Raw genomic sequence first — 21,448 nt, forward strand, 5'->3', positions numbered from 1 at the left:
AGGGATGTCACTTAAGTGCAGCCAAGGAAACACACAGAAGTAACCTTTGCAGATGTCATTCCTTCTCACAGATGTACTAGGTAACAAATGGCCTCAAGAATGTGGGTGGGTACCAGAATAACCAGTCATGCTTAGACGGTGTTAACTGCAGGGAACAAGACCTCCACCTGACCCCTTGTTACTGCATATTTAGTTTTCCCTTTCCTTTCTTTCTCTTAACTACTATTGTACACACACACAGATACACATTATATATGCTGTCTTAAACTCTTTTGTTATATGAGTTTAGGTATGAACACAGGCCTGTCTATACTCTGCAAATATCTGCAAGAATGTTTATATAACAGCACTATTTGAACATAAAACTCACCCACATGAATGATACCAGAATGTCTCTTATAGTCTATGAAGAATTCGCTTCTATTTTTTAATGTTTTAAAAATTTTTTCACAATTTATTCATTATATATCCTGATTAAAGCCTTCTCCCTCAACTCCCCCAGTCCCACCCTCCCTCTCTCTTCCCCCATGCCCTTCCCCTAGTCCACTGAAAAAGGGAGTTCTTCACCATTGCCATTTGCCCATTGTTAAGTCTTATCAGGACGGCCTGGATTCTTTCTCTTCCTCCGTGGCCTGGCAAGGCTGCATCACTAGGGGCTAGTGATCAAAGAGCAGGCAACCGAGTTCACAATAGAGGCAGCCCCTGCTCCTCTCACTCGGAAATCCACACGGAGAGGGCCTAGGTCCTCCTAGGTACATGATCCTCCATTGGTACATCAGTCTCTACAGGAGATTAAAATCTATCACCCACAGCCATGCTGCAAGCATGCCGCATGACCCTAGCATCGCACTGCTGACTTACATGCTGGGTCACAATTCCATCATGAGTATGTGTTCCCATGCCTCTGTGCTCAGGAAGTGAGTAGCAGGTATAGGACTTTGAACTTTCCTTGCAGTGAGTGAACAAAGGTCAGAGGTGTGACATTTCAAAAACAAACAAGTGGAGAATGAAAAGGAAGTACCAGAGAAGGTCTGAGTCCAGAAAGAGGTGGCTCAGAAAAGCAACACCTTAGTAGCCCGAAGAAGGGAAAATATGCTAAGGGGTGCATTCTTTAAGGGAAGACAGACATAAAACCACCACAACAAAAACTCACCATAGGTTTAAATAGGTTACATCCCCTCCTTTCAATGGAAGACAACAATTCTTTTTGAAATACTATGGTTGAAAAGCTACTTTTTCTTCCATAGTACTCAAACATGGAACATCATATAGTGAAACATCTATGGTGACCTCTGACCCTGCCTAACTCCCCCTTCCCAAAGATGTGAGTAGACCCATAACATCATGATTGATGATGATGGTGATGATGATGATGTTGATGATGATTAGTTTAGTTTAGTTTTTCTTGTGGCTTTACAAACTGAAGCCATAACCTCACACATGCTTATAATTTGCTTCCACAAATAGAACCCGGCACCAGCTGCAGGCCATCATTTCCTTGATTAGGCTCTGTTAAATAGCAAAGGTGAGGGGGTTTTGCTAAAGTCATTAAATTCGCTTTAAGGTGATCAACTGGTAGATTCGTGCTGGGCTAACTGGACCTAATTAGTGAGTAAAATTAAAAACACAGGTAAAGGTTAGACACTGGAAGCATCAGAGATGGACCCTGTTGCTGACCAGTAAAAAAGAAAGCTTCCGTGACTGTGCAGACACAGAAAAATGAATTCTTCTAGCAAGCTAGGTAAACTGGAAACAGGGTCTGGCTCCCAGTCAGGTCTCCATAAGAAAATGTAGCTCAGCCAGTGTGTGGAGTTCAGCTACCAGATTCTAACCCATAGAAAGCAGGCAATGGTAGATGGCTGTATTGAAAACCTGGAGCAATTTGTTAAACAGCCTAGAAAACCAAAACACTATCCTAAAAGAATGAGGGTCAATTCTGCCTTCTAAGAAAGAGAAAAGCACCTGGAACCTCAGACTCCCTTCTCAACTTCCTACACTTGGCCAAGCTGGTGTTTAATTGACATGGCTCCCTCCATTCCTGAGGTGCCACACTGAAGCATCAGAATCATTCAGAAAACATCAGTGCTTGCTCATCCAAAGACAACTGCCTTAGAAGCCAGACAGTATCAGCTTGTGGCTCCCATAGGGTTCTAATCAGTCACATATTCAGATTGTGCAGGGATTCAGCATAGAAACAATCTAACATCACCATTCCAGTAACTCAAGTCAAGGCCTCCAACCACAACTGATCTAAAGATTAGCTCTCCCTTCATCTGCTATTGGTGATGAAAATCACCAATCAGGCAAAAACCTCCTAACAGAGCTGAGTGGGGAAAAGGCCCTGTTCCATTACCATTTTTAACACAGAGACCAAAACACAGTTATGGCCAAGCTATTTAGCTGAGCCCCTGCTCCATAATAGCATGTTCTCTGTGCTTAGAACAAAATTACACCCTGATGATGTCTTTCCATGAGTCTTTGCCCAGAAAGTGGTTAGGAAGCAGCAGCACTCGCCTGGGTGATGGATGAGGCATGTGACCATTTAGAGGAAAGGAGAAAGATGGAATAGTTATCCTCGGATTTTTAGAAGCATCTGTCCACCTCCTGGAAACCAAGCTTAGATATTCTTGTTTTATACTTTCCTTGAACTATGAATATAATGATTTTGATACACAGTCCAATTAGGGAGAGCCTAATTGCAAGAATTGTTTGTTTCTATGTAATAGAAATACTGGCATTTTGTTTTCCAATTGTTCTAATTCTTAAACACCAATTAAACTCATAGTAACACTTGAAGGCACCAGACAGAACAGAATAGCAAATTTTAAAAGCTTAGAAAAATTAAAGAATAACTTTTTTCTCCCCCCCCTTTCTTCAGCACTTCCTCTTACATTTTTAATTCCTAAAATAGTGAAACCAGTAGCACAGCAGGAAAGAAGCGATCCACACAGAACCAACAAAGGCTGATTTAGGGTGTGTGGTCCTGTGAGTGCTGAGTTATCTTTAGCAATCTGCACAGTCTCTCCACGCCTCAAGCATTTCCTTTTTTTTTTTCTTGTTCTTGTTCTTTTTTTTTTTTTTTTTTGCTTTTGTTTAATGTATATGACTGTTCTGCCTGCATGTATTTGAACCACCTATGTGCTTTGTTCATTGAGGCCAGAAGAGGGCATTGGGTCCCCTGGAACTGAGTTACAGATGGTTTGAGCCACCCTGTCTCTCTGGGAAGACAGTGAGCAGAGGCTCTTCTGACTGAGCTGTGCTTTTCCCAGAACCTCTGATATTCCCTGGTCCAGGCCAGGAAGACACGTCCCTGGGAACTGACCAGGGTCTTCTGCAAGAGCAGCAAGTGCTCTTAACCACATACCTATTCTCCAGTCTTTTTAGCCTCAGTGTTACCATCACCAAAATGACAATTTCTCAAGAATTACAGTAAATGGTGACACTAGACATCCACCTCAGAGCTGTTAGCATGAGATGGTTCAAATTTCAGCATTGGAAAGCAACATCATTGTTAGTATTTAGGCAGCCTGCTTCTGGGTTGCCTAGCAACCTATGATGTCATCATGTGTCAACCACCAGGTAGCCACACCTCGCAGGCATGGTTGCGTTGCTCCTTAAAAGGTTTAACCCTCTACTTTGTCACTCTCTTGCCCTCTCATCTCTTGCCCTCTAGTCTCTTGACCTCTCACCTTTCTCTGTCGGGGTACTCCCTCCTTTCCCTCTATCATGTCTAGCTCTCTCCTTCTCTCTCTCTCTTCATCTCTATCCAATAAACCCCTTTCATATAAAATCTGCTGTGCGCATCATCGATTTCCTTGGTCTTAACAATCATGCCCTTTGCCAATATGAGGTCACCTGAGACTCACAAGAGGAATCTTAATTAAATTGAAGTGGAAACTCAGTGTGGAACAGGAAATGAAGATGGCAGCACCCCACCTGGGTCCAGGTTTTAAGAAAGTGTGCATTCCCCAACAGGAAAGCTCAGAACATAGGAAAATTTAAAATAATATGCTTTTTTTATAAAGTTGTGCAGTTATGTTTCATTTTATAAGATAGCTACTACTTGATTAAGATCTATATGCTTACAAAATTGATTTAACATTTCAAATGAAACTGGGAAGGATTTGGGGGAGGGTGTCAAAGAGCACTGAAAAATTATTGAGCAGTAAGAACACTGCACTGATAAGGGATAGGAGCATCATTCAGGTGTTAAGTCTCTCTGGGAAGACAGTTGAGCAGAGGCTCTTCTCACTGAGCTGTGCTTTTCCCAGAGTCTTGGAACCTCTGATATTCCCTAGTACAGGCCAGGAAGACACGTCCCAGGGAGCTGCGGAAGCAAGCCTGGTCTCTCCTCCAGGTTGAGCCTCCTCACAGTGTGATGGCTGCTTACCACAGCAAGGGACAAGATGGGGCCCCAGGTTTCAGTGGAGAAATCCACTGAAGAAGAAGCACGGAGTTGTGTGTTTTGTACTGACATCCCTAGCAACTCACACAGTGATTTCCTTTAGGCTTTTCAGGTTGCGTCCTACAGACAAAGAAACTAAAACTTTGAGAAACTGAATACTAGGCCGAAGTTGACTCCCTTGGTATGCAGTACTGAGGATTAAGAGCCAGGAAGTAACAGTTCACCACCACGCTGTACTGCTCTCAGCTGTTCAGCTTCCAGGTTTCGGGAGAAGTAAATTTAAACTTTATATGGCACAAAGTACTTCAAAGTGGTACATATATTTAAAGCATGGCCAGATGTATTCCTGTTTTTATTTATTTGTAGTTTCTTAATCATTGCTGTGTCCACCTTTGTTTCAGGAGGGTGTTTGTTAATGTTTGTTCTCATAAATAAAAATAACTAAAGTAGTTACAAAATAAGAACATCAAAAAAAAAAAAAAGGAGCCATTGGATTTGGACATAAAAGTGACATCTTGTTTTTGTATGGCAAGCACGGAAACTGACGTGAACTGACACCATCGTTAAAGAATGGGTAACAAAATTCACAGTGTTACAGGAAGCAAGTGAATATTACATTCCATATTATCTCAATTCTATTTATAAATGTAGAGAAAGGAATATATCTTCAAAGGTTTCTTAATGACATATGAAAGGCTCAAGTTACTTTAAAAACATACTATAAACTACATATATTACATGATCTGTTATATTCATTAGCATAAAGAAATCTAAACAGTATATTTGTTTTAATACTTTAGTTTATCTATAAGAAATAATATTCTTTGAATGGTTTTATTGGTTTTCTTTTATTTCCAAATCAGGATGTGCTACTCAAGGAATTTTACTAATAACTGTTATTGAAACAGGATTCAGTACTTAGAGGGTAGGAGTGATCAGTAGATTACCTTAGTGCCCACACATTACCTGTGCCTTCACAGCCAAGTTAAAAGGTCGTTTACATACAGCTTTCCTGAGGGAGGCCACCGCTTACAGAGTCTCTGTCCTAGACTCCCTTCCAGCATCATCTGTACCTCTTCTATGGTAGCCTCCTCACCGCTTGCCTTCCAGATTAATACCTATTTATACACAGCACTCTTTCCACTGGTCTGCAGGCTTTAGAGCAGCAGGGTTCCATCTGCCTTCTAATTATATCTGTGGCAGACTGACTTCCACTCCCTCTTATTACTTATTCAGATATTCATTGATATATATATATATATATGTTTATTTTTATAATTTAATCACTTTATATTGTAATTGGAGCCACCTCCCTTGTCTTCTCCTGGTCCCACCCTCCCTTCCTCTTCCCCCTTCCCCCCTCTCCTAGTTCACAGAAAGGGGGAGTCCTCCTCCCAGACCATCTGACCCCAGCCTATCAAGTCTCATCAGAAGTACATGAATTCTTTTCCTCTGTGGTCTGGCAAGGCTGTCCCTCCAGGAGGGGAAGTGATCAAAGAGCAGGCAGCAGAGTCCATGTCAGAGACAGCTCCTGCTCCCCTTACTAGGGAATCCATATGGAGACAGAGCTGTCTATGGGCTTTATGTCTGAGCAGAGGATCTATGTCCTCTCCATGTGTGGTCCTTGGTTGGTGCATCAGTCTCTGCAGGTCCCTCATGGTCCCAGATTTTTTTTTTGGCTTTGTTGGTCTTCTTGTGGAGCTCCTGTCCCCTCTAGGTCCTTCTATCCTCCCCCTGCCCCTTATTCCATAAGACTCCCTGCTCTCTGCCCAAAGTCTGGCTGTGAGTCTCAGCATGTACTTTGATTCCCTGCTGGGTGGAGTTTTTCAGAGGACATCTATGGTAGGCTCCCATCCTGTTCTCTCTCTTCAACCACTTCAGGTGTCTATTCTATTTGCCCTTCTGAATGAGAATTAAGCATCCTACTATGGGTCCTCCTTGTTATTTAGCTTCTTTAGGTCTGTGGATTCTATCATATGGCTAATATCCGCTTATAAGTGAGTATATATAGTATGCATGTCTTTCTGGGACTGAGTTACCTCACTCAGGGTAATCTTTTCTAGTTCCATCCATGTGCTGGCAAATTTCATGATTTCCTTGTTTTTAATAGCCGAGTAATATTCCATTGTGTAGATACACCACAGTTTCTTTATCCATTCTTCGGTTGAGGGACATCTAAGTTGTTTCCAGATTCTGGCTATTACAAATAAAGCTGCTATGAACATCGTTGAGCAAATGTTCTTGTTGCATGGTAGAACATCTTTCAGATAAGCTTTGCAGTGGTATATCTGGGCCTTGAGGTAGAGCTATTCCCAATTGTCTGAGAAAGTGCAAGGTTGATATCCAAAGTTGTTATACAAGTTTGCATTTCCATCAGCAATGGAGAAGAATTGCCCAAAGAGGAGCAAGAGACAGTTCAGTATCCACCTTCTCCCACAGGAAGACATGTCACTTGAACTGAATGGTGTATGCGTAGTTGCAATGTTCTTGATGGCAAAGAGGAAACAGAACCAGATCCAGGGGATGGCATTCCCAAACACAGTAGTCATTCTTTCCTAGATTTGGGATTATGGTGGTTAGAGTGAGAAGGACCTACCATAGCCTCGGGTATTTGAACACTTGGTCCCCAGTTGATGGCCCTATTTGGGGAGGTTGGGTAGCCTTGCCTGAGGACACTGTATGACACTGTAAGTTACTGTATGACACTGGGAATGGGCTTTGAGAGTTCACTCCCTTGAACCACGTCTAGTTCACTCTTGCTTTGTGCTAAGGTTGAGGATATGATCCCTCAGCTCCTGTTACTCCCCAACCACTTGCTGCCACGCCTCTTGTTGTCATAAACTCCTACCCTTCCATCACAAAAAGCCAAAATAAACATTTTTATATAATTATTTTGGTTAGGGTATTTTAACACAGCAGCAGAAAAAGAACTAATACAGAGATATACACATACATGTGTATGTACATACATATCTCGAGATAGATATGTGTATCTCTAGCTATCTGAAGCCTAATGACTTTCTTTCTTTCTCTCTGTCTTTATAAACATATATTATATACATGTATGCATGTATGTATGCATGTTTTGGATGGTGCATCACTTATATGAAGATATTAGTTGCATAATATAGGATAGCCATACTAAAATATACAGACCTAAAGAAGCTAAACACTAATGAGGACCCTAAGGAAGATGCTTAAATCTCATTCAGAATGGCAAACAGGATAGACACCAGAAGCGGTGGAGGAGAGGAAACAGGATGGGAGCCTACTATAGAGGGTCCTCTGAAAGGCTCAGCCCAACAGGGGATCAGAGCAGATGCTGAGAATCACAGCCAAACTTTGGGCAGAGTGCAGGGAGTCTTATGGAAGAAGTAGGGGGAGAAGGACATGGAGGGGACAAGAGCCCCATAAGGAGACCAACAAAGTTAAAAAATCTGAGCCCAGGGTGTCTTGCAGAGACTGAGGTACTCAATATTTAGACTGAACCAAAATATAGTGCCAGTTTTGGTGGAAAAGATGAAAAGTAGAATTTAAAATTAAACAAAAACAAGTTGAACAGCAGGTCATTTTAAGCAAAGCTATAGACTGGTGACGCTGTCAGGCTTTTGTGACTGACATGTCTGAATGCTAACACAAAGATGACACCACAGTAGGTCTGGGCAGATAACCAATGCTATTTATCAAGCTTCCCAGGTGACTCAGATACAGGTGGTCCTTGGATCACACTTGACAGAACACTGATATAGTGCAGGCCATCATGGAATGGATAGGAAGTTGTCACAAAGGTTAAATGGACTACCCAGTGTCACTTGCTAGTGTTCAGTGAACCTGAAGCTGGAATAGCACCTTTGATGTTACAGCATGTTCCTCACATAGCATGCCAAACATTTTTAAAATTTTGGGTCACTATCTATAAATTGTAAGCTATATATAAGCACTTGTAAAAACATCCAACTTTGACACAAGGACAGTGTTTCCTATAAAAAGATGGTCTTTCTTGGCTATCACATACAATCATTGAGAAAGTATTTCCTGTGTTTGGCTGACAAAGGGACTGAATTTTAAAGAGATTAAGATTCTTGTTCAAAATTGGACTCAATGGCTTTTTTTTTTTTTTTTTTTTTTTGATGATGATACAAAGTTGGGTGGGTAAGGAAGGAGGTAGATCTGGGAGGGGAGGGGAGTGGTTAGTGAATGTAATAAAAATATACTGCAGGAAATTCTCACACGGCAAAGTAAGGTTTTGAGCAAGAATCAATCCCCTTTTTATTTCAGTCCTAGGACTCAATGAGTCCCAATAATTAGTGAGCCATTATCATCAGCATACATTTTAAGAAACTCTCTTAAGACTAAAAATACTGACCCAGTAAAAGTTAAAACTGGGTAAAGAAAAAAATTAAAATAAAACTGCAATTGGCCAAATGCTACTCAATTTAATATAACATATATTGAAAATTAAATAAAAATAAAAATTCGTAATGGTTTAACAATTTAGTTGTCAAAATTTATATGAAAATGAATAAAAATTTCAAAATTAAGTCTTTCTATAATTATTTAAAAAGATTTAGCACTAAAAAATATTTTTCAGCTACGTTGAAAAGTGCAGCAAACTGAAAATATTTTGTTAGGTGTTAAACTACTAAAAAGATAGAAGTCAACTGAACTGACATAACAGTTCAGAAAATAATCTTTCAAAAAAATTCAGTTATACCTCACATAGCATTTAAATACCCACACTTACAAATTTAGGAGTGGTGGAGCAAGCCTTTAATCTCAGCCCTTGGGAGGCAGAGGCAGGTGGATCTCTAAGTTCAAGATCCTACAGACATGAGTTTTGGGATAATGAGGGCTACACAGAGAAACACAGAAGCAAAACAGCAAGCAAACTAACAAACAAAGCCAATGAGTCAATGGGTCAGTTGGGTTACTATGCTACCCAATAAGCCACAAAGCAACAGAACTACATACATGCCCACAAGTGCTAGTTATGGGTCAGTAGTTGCCAAGGGATGACACAGTCACTCTATAAAAAGCCACACAGTTTTGTTGTATGCTGTAGACAGAGCAAAACATAGACATGGACATATATTTTCTGCTCCCATTTCCAACTTTACTATACAGTGTTTCATGTGCAGACACATTAGTGACAGATGTTTTTGCTTCAGAGGTGTTAAAATCCAGGCTGAACTAAATAAAATACTAAAAAATTCTAGTAAAGAATTCTAGTAAAGAAGGCTGTCGGTCTTCGCCCTGTACCCGGTTACACAATAATCTACAGCACAGCCTTACTGATCACATTGCCTTCTACTGTACCTGCCCTCATCTTAAGTAACTCCTCTCAGTCATGAGTGTTTTTAAACACTGTGGGATAGAAGCTTGAAGACTAAGTAAGTATTTGCAATGAAAATATCTACCCTTTACTAAAGGAGATAAAGAGAGGGCTTTATTACCACAACTTTTGTTTGACTATTCAGTCACTACACACACACACACACACACACACACACACACACACACACTCACACACATATCTATATCACAAACACACACACACACACACCAAATAAAACACACTGTTTTCAGGATGTCTATGGCTTCTCTCATTTTTGTTCAGAACCCACTGACTGAAGTGAGGTTCACACTTCAGTGAACCAGGCCAACTTATGAAAGGTCCAAGCTGCACACTATGGGCTTAGCAAGGTCGGCTGGGCTAATCCCTTCACTACAAAACAGTGACTCATTGGTCACAGCAAAATTTTTTGTCCCTGGGTCTCTTTGGTGGGTCCTTTAAGGCTAGGCTCCTTTACACCTAATTTCCCTTTCCGAAGCGTGGGGGGCTAAGGGGGGGCCAGTTAATGAATTAGCACTTGCCACATAAAGAGAAGCTTTCTGAAGCACAGAAATGCCCATTTAGAATGAACTCATGGAAACCCTCCTCAAAATGCAGTGTTCTTTGTGTCAACAAAAGTCTACTTAGACAGGATAAATAGGTGAAGCCATGAATTTCCAGTCTCTTGATGCCAAATTAAATCCCACTTCTTCAAAAAGACGCTGTTATTGCTGTGTCACCCTGTGAGAACTTCGTATTTGCTTTGGATCATTCTGATATGTCCTCTATTAAAGGAGACCTTCCAGGGTTTAAGTAAAGCTGTGACCATATTCAGTCTAGACTCTATCATCTTTGAGCAAATACATGAATAAAAAGCTTCTCTGAGGCACAGGCTGTAGCTTAGACCACAAAGAAAAAAAATACCGATGTTATAATAAACACAAGAAAAAAAATCTACTAGCCTGGCATGGTAGCTTTCATGTATGATTCTAACACGAACAGGCTATAGCAGGAGTGTCATGAGTTCTAGGCCAACCTGTACTACATGATAAATTCCAAGCCACTTTGAGCTGTGGCATAAGACCCTATCTCAAAAAGGCTTAAAAAAATATTTGCTTATGTGACAAGCAGATGTAATTTAAATGCTTCTTTTCAAATAGCAGGGCTAAGAATATATAAAAGAGGAAAATAATTCAGTTTTGACCCAGAAGTATGAAAAATTATTTGTTCACAAGTGGGTGGATGCTTAGTTTCTGAAAAATAATCATACAGTTCTTTGAATAGAAAGGACCCTTTATTTCCAGACAAACCCAAATAAAAATGAGAAATAGTAAATAAGGTATTGGTCACTTTTCTGTTGCAACTTATGGAAGGGTTTATTTTGGCTTATGATTCCAGAGTCCATAAAGGCAGTTAGAGCAAGAAGCTGAGAGTACACACCTTCAACACCAACTGAAAGCAGAGATAAACTAGATATAGCTTGAAGGTATGAAACTCAAAAGCCTGACCCACTGGCTTCTTCTCCACCATTTCCCCAAGCAGCACCATCAACTACAGGCCAAGTGCTCAAAACCTGAGCCTATGGGTACATCTCTCACCAAAACTACCACCCACCACAAATGAAGCACTTTCCAGGCTTAAATGTATTACTAGCATAATATGGAAACACGAAAAAGAAAATGTACTCAACAGGATAGTTTGCCATCTAAAATGTGGTGTTTCCTTTGCACATCAAGATTGCTACATTATCCGATGTGATCCCATTAAATTGGATATCCAGTTGAATTTAAACAGATGAATAACAAATGCTACCTATTAGAAGAGCCATGTGCTATGTTAACAACCTCCAACCAAGGACAAACTGTATAGGATGGTGATCCTGAAAGATTATACTGCCTCATAGTGACACTCATAGCTGTCTCTGTATGTGTGAGCGCACACTATATTTACATACTAATGAAAATGTCTAACAGCAGACTTCTCAGAACATATCCCCATCATTAAACCACATGTTTGTATGAGCACACCATATTCCATAATTCCTATTTACTAAATTTGACAATCCATGTATATGAGTATGTTTGTGCATGCATGTTTGTATGTATCCCAGGTTCATACATATTCAGCCTATCTGTATCAGAAAATCAGAAATGATGTTTAGTTTCCGAAGATCTTGTTTAAACCCGAGAATAGAATTGTGCATCTCTAGCTATAACAGCTGCCCTGAAAGCTTCTTTCTGTAATAATGACAAGGAAAATCAATTAATGGAATTCTGAAATCCCTGTCCCTCATAGCCATAAGATTCTGTAAGGTATCACAGTAAACAATGTTCCCATCATGCTTCAGAAGTAGGTGTCAAGTTTTTATAGTAATGACTTTTCAGGTCATAAAACATGTACATAGAACATAAAACATGTACTATAGAGCCCTTCCTATTTTTTGTAGGATATGTACTTGCACATATAGAAAATAATCCCAGAGCCAGGCACAATGGCACACGTCTGTAATCCTGGTATGCAGGGAGGCAGGGGCAGGCAGATCTCTGTCAGTTCGAGGCCAGCTTGGTCTACAAAGCAAGTCCAGGACAGCCAAGGCTACACAGTGAAACCCTGTCCCAAACCTCCCCCCGCCCCACCCTATCCCACCCCAAAAAAGAAAGTCATTCCAGGAGCTAGAGAGTTGGCTCATCAGTTAAGAACACTTGCTGGTCTCGTAGAAGACCCAGGTTCAGCGCCTAGAACCCAGATGGCAGCTGGAAACCATCCCCAACTCCAGTTTCAGTGGATTCAATACCCTATTCTGGCTTCCATGAGAATCAGGTCATGAGCATGGCATGCATACACACATGAAGGCAAACTCTCATACAAATAAAATTAAAATTAAAAAAAACTGACCAATGAACTTTACATAAAGGAATAGGTTCATATAACCCTGATTCTGAATCAGAGGCTAAGAGACGTTAAAGTCATCTTTCTCAGGTCCTGGGAGCTTGTGGCGAGAAGTGAAGATTTAAACGGTGCCATCTCATTCCAAGTCTAAGCTTACACCCCCTGCTCAAGAGTGACTCCCACCTTAGTCAACACAGTAAAGAAATCTTTGCATCTTATTCCACTTAAAGACAAATGGCCTTAGCACTTGGCATCTCAGCTTGACAGGCCTGAGTCACTCCTAACTGACCTAAAATAAGAAAGAGCTCTATGTAGAACCCTCTGTCTGCACCTCAAAAAGAACTCTGTTGGACCCATGTGGTCTGGGGGTTTTGTTTCTGTTTGAATATTTCTTTGGAATAAAAATATTTGAATGGAGATGGGCAACAAGGAGTGCACAGAATTTCTGTTTAAAAGGTGCTTTCTCTTTTGACCTGAGCCTGAGGCTTGGGGCTGGGGCAGCAAAGCAGGATGTCGGCAGGGTGTCTCTCCCCAACCACCACTCACAGGGCCAAGCCAATCCAGGGACTGGCCAAACAATCAAGACTCTCATGAATGTTCCCTCAGATTCTTCTTCAAAAAGGCCCTCACAGGGATGCCACTGAGACCTGAGGACACTTGAGGTAGCTTTAATTCCCTTCCACAGAAACAGGATTTGTAGCTCGTTCACCTGTGCCCAGAGAAGAGACTGTGTCTATTCCCTTCTCTGACCAGCATGACCAACTGGGAAGCCCTCCTTCCCTGCCACCCAGGTCTCCACAGGAAAATAAACTGCCAAAACTTACTTCTCAGAGATGACTCTCAATAAAGGCGCCACAGCCTTTAATGGACAACAGAGCATCTTAATATGAATTACTGAGGGGGCACTATGTCTAGAGAGAACAGACAATTAATCTACTTTTGATTTCTAAGTTTTCCACCAGAAAGACCTAGGGGCTAGTCATTTTATCCTTGCAATTTTATTCATAAAATAAATAATACCCTAAGTAGTCTTAAAAATCAAATTGGCCAACTTATCCTACAGGCAAAGTTAGAAAGTCATCAGTTAAGACAGAGAGAATGTAATTTGCCTAGTATCACCCAAATAGTCGGTGCCAGAGTGTGGATCTCAGACAATCCAGCTAGTGAATAAAAGTGAGAACACACACACATGGACACACAACACTTGTGTGTAGCCTTGGCTGTCCTGTACTTGCTTTGAAGACCAGGCTGACTTCAGACTCACCGAGATCCACCTGCCTCTGCCTCCCTGAGTGCTGGGATTACAGGCGTGCACCACCATGTCTGGCTATGACATCCTTCTTAAAACCGGTATAAAACCATTAATGCCACGCTGTTGCTAAGAAAGTTAACATGATTGTAACATATGGAAGAACCACACACACAAAAAAATGCTAGCAATTCAGTTTTGAATGTCATGTGTCAAAGCTTACCACCTGTTATAATAAGGTCAAATTCAAAGAGGCCTCATGGGAGCTTGCTACTTTCAGAGCCACAATGTTCACAGCCAGTCCCAGCAAGCCCCACAAACACATGTCAGTATCCAAAACAAAGAAAATGACATAGAGTGTGTGGATGAGATTGGAGTGCAGAAAACAGAACACCTATCCAGGAAGTAACCAGATCTTGAGGGCCAGTAATTAGCATCAGAATACCAGCCTCAGACAACCCCCCAACATACTACATAAAAAAATGATACGAAGAATCAGGATAAACAGGTATTGAACCAACTCAGAAGGAAATGATTCAATTACAGAGTTTTGGTCTCTTCATTTGAACAATGAAGGATGTAAATGGAGTGGTTTTTAAAGACCCTCTAAGCTCTGAAATCCCAAATACGGATACACGGGACAGACACTGTCTTTAAAAAAAATAATAATGATAATAATTCTTTGTATTATTTTTTTTCTTTTTTATGTAGTATGTTGGGGGTTGGTCTGATGCTGGTATTTTGTTGCTAATTACTGGCCCTCAAGATCTGGTTACTTCCTGGATAAACCTATTCTTGTTGTGTAAACCTGCCTAAAACATTATATCTGATTGGTTGATGAAAGACCTATACTTGGACAGGACAAAATGGGGTAGGCATGGCTAAAGTTCCCAGGCTTTTGAGGATAGAGAATCACAGGAAACAGATGGACAGAACGAAAGGAGGCAGGAGGATGTCATGATGAGTGTGGAGAAGGAACCATGTGGGCCAGGAGGAAGGACTCCAAGGATGGTGTGGATGGAGAAAACACCAAAATAAAAAATATAAATAAGTATTTATAGGATTAGGGATGGAAAAAAAAAAAGTGGCCCAGATAGAAATGGCTAAGGCAGATAGATGGCACTGGAAGGGGCTGGGAGAGGGATGGTAAGGTCATTTGCCCAGCCAAGGTAAATAAGGCCAATTATAAAATCTACAAGATGTCTGTGTCTTATTATTTGTAATGGCGGGTTAAATAATACCACCATGAAAATTATAGGGCTCATAATTAAAAACATTATATAGCCTAACACCAATTTTAATTTACAACAACAGTAGTGGAACCAAGCCAGTGTGTAATGTCAAACTTGAAAAGCAAAAAACAGAAACCCAGGAAGTATGCACAAGGAAAAAGAACCATGTGCACCTGGTCTCCTGAGAATGTTTGGGTTCATGCCTGTGGCACCATCATCCCAACTAGTTAGTGTCTGATTTTACTGCTACAAGTATCTTTGTTTGGATAACAATTTGTGTTATTGCCCTACCTATAAGATTTAGTGTTCAATTTTTCTTAGAAAAACATGTTAGCATTTCCTATCACTTACCCTGAAGCCCAAACTCCATAGTATGTATTGAAGGTTTCACATATCTGGTCAACATTCCATCCAGCATGTCCACTGTATACAAGTCATATATGACTCTCAAGCATGATAACTATTGCTCACTATTTTCTACTCCAACCAATGCCCTGAGTCATGACAAACTCCTCTTCTACATCTCTCAAGAATACACTGAAGGGGCTGGGGAGATAGTTTGGTCAGTAAAGTGTTTGATGCACAAGCATGAAGACATGAGCTTGGAGCCCTGGCATCCATGTACAAGGTCCAGTGTGGTGTCACACACCTGGGGTCTCAGTGCTGAAGAGGCAGGGCTTGGAAGAAACTTGAGCTTGCTGGCCAGCAAGGCTAGCTAATCATGAGCCCTGGGCTCAGTGAGAAACCCTGTTGAAAAATATAAGGTGAGAAAGCAATTGAGGGAGACATATGCTGTCAAACTGTGGTCTCTCTGTGTGTGTGTGTGTGTGTGTGTGTGTGTGTGTGTGTGTGTGTATGTCACGCACACATGTACAGAATCTACTCAATGTTGTCTCTTCTGGAGTCCTGTCCTTCCTTTACTCAGGGTCTCTGCCCCTATCCCTTCTAACACAAGGAGCCAACCAGTTTACAGCATTTTCTTAGCCTCCTCTCCAACATAAATCTGCAATGGATTGTCCTGATTGGTCTATTTATCCCTTTGCATATTAATAGCATTCATCAGGCTCACTGAATTAAACTGAAAGGACTCCAGGGTCAGCGGCCTGTGGTTGGAGTGTAAGGTCTCCACGCCTACAGCTGAATTCCATTTTTGCCACTTACAAAGAAAAAGATCTTCCACAAATTATGTGCCATATATTAACAAAGGCTCTTCAATATAAATGGGGGCAGGGGATGAAACTTTCCCTAATCGTCAGTCCAAAACATTCAAGAGTTGTGGTGAATGTTGACTCTGGAACAAAGTACATGGATAATAATGGGTAATTCATCCTTACTGGTGACCACTGGCCACTGAAATAGATCAAAGCAGGAGAAATAAAAAAAATGTATCCTTTTTTGCCAAGAGAGATGACCCCCTGCAGTTATTATACTTTATATGCCTCCCAGCGGTCAGATGCCAATGCCAACACCTTCCCTAGGATTCCTTTCCTTTCTAAATTCTGGTTCTCCTCTCTGCTGATTGTCCTCAGTAGAAGTGTCACCACAAATAACAGAGTGGGAAAGGAAAGCACTCAAATCCTAAGACAGCTTGTGGTCAAATAAGGAAGAACACCTCCACTGCCTGAGTCACTGGGGGAGCCCACCCAAGGCATTCTTGGTAAAATGTCAAGCAGATGGAAGCCCTGGAGCTTGGGAGGGCTCTGAAACTTCACACTGGGACAAGGGATGGGGAGTCAACTACACCTTGAACAAAACATACCCTCTTTGAAAAGCAGTTGGTTTTGGGATGTGACAATACCAAACTATGGGAAAGAATAGATGATATGAGAATCCTGAGGGACATTAGAAGCAAGAGAAAGAAAAGGTACATACCTTAACAGCTTTTGCTGCCACTGGAAACATGGCATAGGTGAGAGTAGGCAGTATCAAGGAAAAATCTTCAGTGACCTCTTTCATTTTATCATTTACACTACAGCACTGAGGCCAATACTAGGTTGAATAACTGTAGAAAGAATGTTAAGCTGACATTGCCATAGACATTTAAAATGAAACTCCCCTGGTAATCATATCTGCAAAAATACCCACACGTATTCACACTCTTGTTTACCATTATCATAAATTAGTGGGGCTATATAACAACATTGGGAATCTATAAAGGAGGCGACAGTTAAGACAGAACTCACCAAGCACAATGACCACAGTCTTCAAAAGACTCATCATGGTGTCCCGATTCCTCCTGGGTCCTGAACTATGCCGAGACATTCTCATAGTCCTCTGGCGAACGTAGCCAAAGATGTGAGCATAGAGAACCACCATGACCACAAAGGTCACCAGGTTGAAAATGGCCCAGAAGACTAGGTAGGAGTCACTGTAGAGTGGTGCCATGTTAGAACAATGATCAATATCACAGATGCAGTTCCAGCCCACACTGGGTATGGCACCCATCACAATGGCCATTGTCCAGATGACTACGATCACCACAACCACGCGCCTGTTGCTCATTCGTGTATGAAGCTGCATGCGGAAAACCGTGATGTGCCTCTCGATGGCGATAGCCAGCAGATTGGCCACAGAGGCTGTCAGGCTGGTGTCGATGAGACCCTGCCGGAGGAGCCATGTACTAACGGTCAGTCTCCGAGTATTAGGTCCTGTGTTGAACATCAGGTAGAAGTAGGCCAATCCAGCAAAGAAGTCTGCAGCAGCCAGGTTGGCCATCAAGTAATAAATAGGGAAATGGAAGCGGCGGTTGACATAGATTGCCACCATGACCAGTAGGTTGGCCAGCATGATGAACACGCAGACAGTGATCCCCAGCCCCATCACCAGCTTGCTCACTGTGTTCCATTCTGTAGCTAGATATTTTCCACTCCGGTTATAGAAGAAGGCAATAGACTCGTTGTAGAAGCACTGTGGTTCATTCATGGCTGTGAACTGAGAAAAAAAGATGAATGGATGCAGGAATGAATAAATGAATTGAAGAAACCACAGATCCAAATTTAAAGATGGATAAGCGACCTATAACATCTTTAAAGTAAATACATACATATATACATAATAAAATATAAAGCAAAGAATCTGAAAAATTTGACCCAGAATAATACCCAAACTACATACTGGTCACTTAATACTCTAGATTAAAGATAGTGAGACAAGTAAATGACAAGGCCTCTGCTTGGTGGTCTGTGTCATTGAAGTCTACAGGAAAAACTTTAAAAAATTCTGCCTTAAAATGGCACTTAAAAAAATCTTCCTTAAAATACCCACTGCAGCTAAAAACTCAGTGGACTTGGGGTGTGGCATGCATGCAGAAAGGGGAGGGAGGGTGGGGATTGGGAGGGGAGGAGGGAGGGGCTTATGGGGAGATAAAAAATGAATAAAGTGTAATTAATAAAAAAAAATAAATAATTAAAAAAATACCCACTGCAGCTAAAAACTTTTCAAAACTTTGCAACTGGAAAATTTGTTTTACTGAAATCTATTCTTCCCTGATATTTAGTAAACACAGGTACTTTCTAGATATGGTATCATTGGCCAATTAGTCTGCATTTCTTAGCTCAGAGAGTGTTTTTGACCGGTGACAGACATTTTGTAACACAAGCTCCCACAAGGACCATCATGTCCAAAATTTCAAAGGTCATACTATGCATCAAAGATTCCTTTGCCAAAGCCAGCATGAACTGCTCACATTCCTGTGGTTAGCACAACCCACCACCAGGACTAGCATCCCAAGAATAGCATCCATCTACCAATCTGTGACTCTTGAGAACTTCCTTCCCCCTTGGAAGGCTTAATATAAGCAGTTGATACCTGACACTGATCCACAAGAAGCAAAATATAATTAGCTTAGAAGAAACATATGCCTTCCAATGTACAGTGACATTGCTTTATAATGTATTTACTTTTACACTTTTTAATTTTTATCAAAAACAGTTGGAATATATTTGCATATTATTTGTACTCATACTTCAGTCCAGAAAGTTCTGAGGTGTTTTAAATACATGCTCAGTAAGTAGTAAAGCAAAGTTAGAAAAGAAAAGAAAATGAAGAATACAATTGAGGGAATTACATATCAAGTAGAAAAAGAAAAAAAAAATCTTTTCCTGAGACCTGCAGTTCATTGGAGACTTCTAGAATTAGAAAATATTCCCTGAAGGCACTTTACATTCTTCTTTCTCTTCTCTTGATGTGATTTTTAAATCATAAAGTAAATATAATATTGTTGTTGGCTACTTTTGTTAATGTTTGTAGATTATGGACTGGACATAGGGCTTTTAACTGGAATTATAGGCCTGGACAACCAGACCCACTTAATCAACATTTTTGATTAATTGTCCTACTAAATACCCATAGGTTGTACATAAATGTTTACTAAACACTAGGTAATTTTTTTTAAACAGCAGTATGAAATGCCTGAGTGATTAGTCCTTTGAATTATGAATTTCTTCCCTATCCTGACATTAAGTTGTAGCTCACACTTCTGCAATGTGCATTTTGGGTAATTATCTCTTGGTTCCTCTCTTCATTAAAGAGATCACACTCCAGGAAAAGAATGAAGAACTTTTCTTGCATTTCTTGGCATCTTCTGTAGAGTCCACAGTGTCTTCCTCACTAGAAATCACAGAACTTGGCCTGTAGTGTTAGATTTCACCCCACATCATGCCCTGATTCTAGGTAATTCATTGACTTTTCTTGCCTGTCATTTCCTTGACCTCATCTCTAATGAGATATTCCATTACATCTCAGTTGCCTACACCCATGGTCAGACCCACACGACTTTTTCAACCACCCAGAACTGCTTGCTTTTGGAAATATTTGGGACATTCTAATGGTTCATCATCATTCCTCATTTTCAATTTTTCTCATGTGATGCTTAGTATATCTGTCTTTTGAAGTTATTCACTTTCTTGATCCTCCAATTTTTTTTTCCACTGGAATATCCTTCCTGTTTTTCATTTTCTCTTTGAATAGTAATTGATTCAGTCTCTTTATTATGAGCTCAGGGACATAACCTCTTCTTGAAGAAATTAAGGTGTCATGTCCACCTGAATTCAGAAATTTCTGATCATTTTAACAACAGTTACTGTATTAATTATTTCTCTTATTACTATGATTAAGTATCTGACAGAAGTAACTGAAGGATAGAAGGGCTCATATTGGCTCACGGTATGAGGATATGGTCCACTCTGTTGGGGAAAGTCTTGCCAGCACAGTGTTAAACATCTGGTCAATTGAATCTACATCTGGGAAGCAGGGAGTGAAGAATGCTGTGCTCAGTTGCCTTTTTCCTTTGTGTTTACTCCAGGACTCCAGCCTATGAAATGTTGGCCCCACAGTTAGGGTAGGCCTTTCCACCTTAATTAACCCAATCTAGAAACTCTCTCCCATATTCGCCCAGGGGTTTGTGAACATTTCTCAGGTACAAAGGGGTTGTGAATAGAACATTTTTAAGAAGCCCAAATACAGGATCATATCTCCATTTCAAATCTCTTAACAAAATTATTTCCGAAAAATCCCTTCTGCCCACCGAGGTCACTTATTCAGGGGTCCTGTGGAATAAATATGGATGTCTTTGGAAGCCACAGTTGTACCGACCTGGAAGAACACAATGAAAAACAATTTCTGAATTTAAAAAAAAAAAAGCATAAAATTTCTAGAGAACAGAAATGCCAAATACAAGATGTAATCAGCATCAGATGAGAGAGTCAGAGATAACAAGAAGGAAATGGAGGCGCAGATTAAAACAAATACCTAGTCATTCTGTGGATCCCAGAAGGACTCGGGTGGGGCTGGAGAGGCAGAGCCCCGCACAAGGAAAAGAGACTGCTTAAGAAGACACAGTCAGTACTGATTTATGTTTCCATAAATTACAAAACAACATTATCACAAAATGTTCCTCTAGCTTCATGAAATTGTAGAATCTCAAGGGTAAAGAAAGGTTCTGGAAGCATAAAGGAACAATGAAAAGACAGCTCACCAAATGTTTAAGGCAGAGAGAGCAGAATAACCCCAGTGGTTTTGATATGAGATCCTTTAGAACAGTGCTTTTCAACATGTGGGTCGCAATCCCTCTGGGATCAACAGACCCTTTCACAGGGGTCACATAATATATATTTACATTGTGATTTATAACGGTAGCAAAATTACAGTTATGAAGTAGCAATGAAAAGAATGTTTGGGATCACCACAACATGAGATGCTGTGTTAAAGGGTCACAGCACTGGGAAGGTTTAGGACCACTGTTTTCAGACAACACCCAAGGTATGAGAAACCCTGCTGTATAGAGAAAGCCTTTAGGTACCTTGAAGTCTACAGCCATAGATAGCCTCACAGAAAACCTCCCC

At 40.7% G+C, this 21,448-nt stretch overlaps 1 protein-coding gene across 3 annotated transcripts in view; it reads right to left on the reverse strand.

Moving 5' to 3' along the window:
* The window catches only part of Lpar1 (lysophosphatidic acid receptor 1), a 121,293-nt gene that overhangs the window by 25,995 nt on the left and 73,850 nt on the right, over positions 1-21,448 (reverse strand). For all 3 annotated transcript variants that reach the window (XM_055605407.1, XM_055605406.1, XM_055605408.1), the window contains one exon: positions 17,291-18,038. In XM_055605407.1, coding sequence (XP_055461382.1) covers positions 17,291-18,038 — 748 coding nt within the window. The remainder of the gene's footprint in view (positions 1-17,290; positions 18,039-21,448) is intronic.

Source organism: Psammomys obesus, unplaced genomic scaffold (genome assembly GCF_907164565.1).
Source record: "Psammomys obesus unplaced genomic scaffold, mPsaObe1.curated_primary_1811, whole genome shotgun sequence".
Lineage (NCBI taxonomy): Eukaryota > Metazoa > Chordata > Mammalia > Rodentia > Muridae > Psammomys > Psammomys obesus.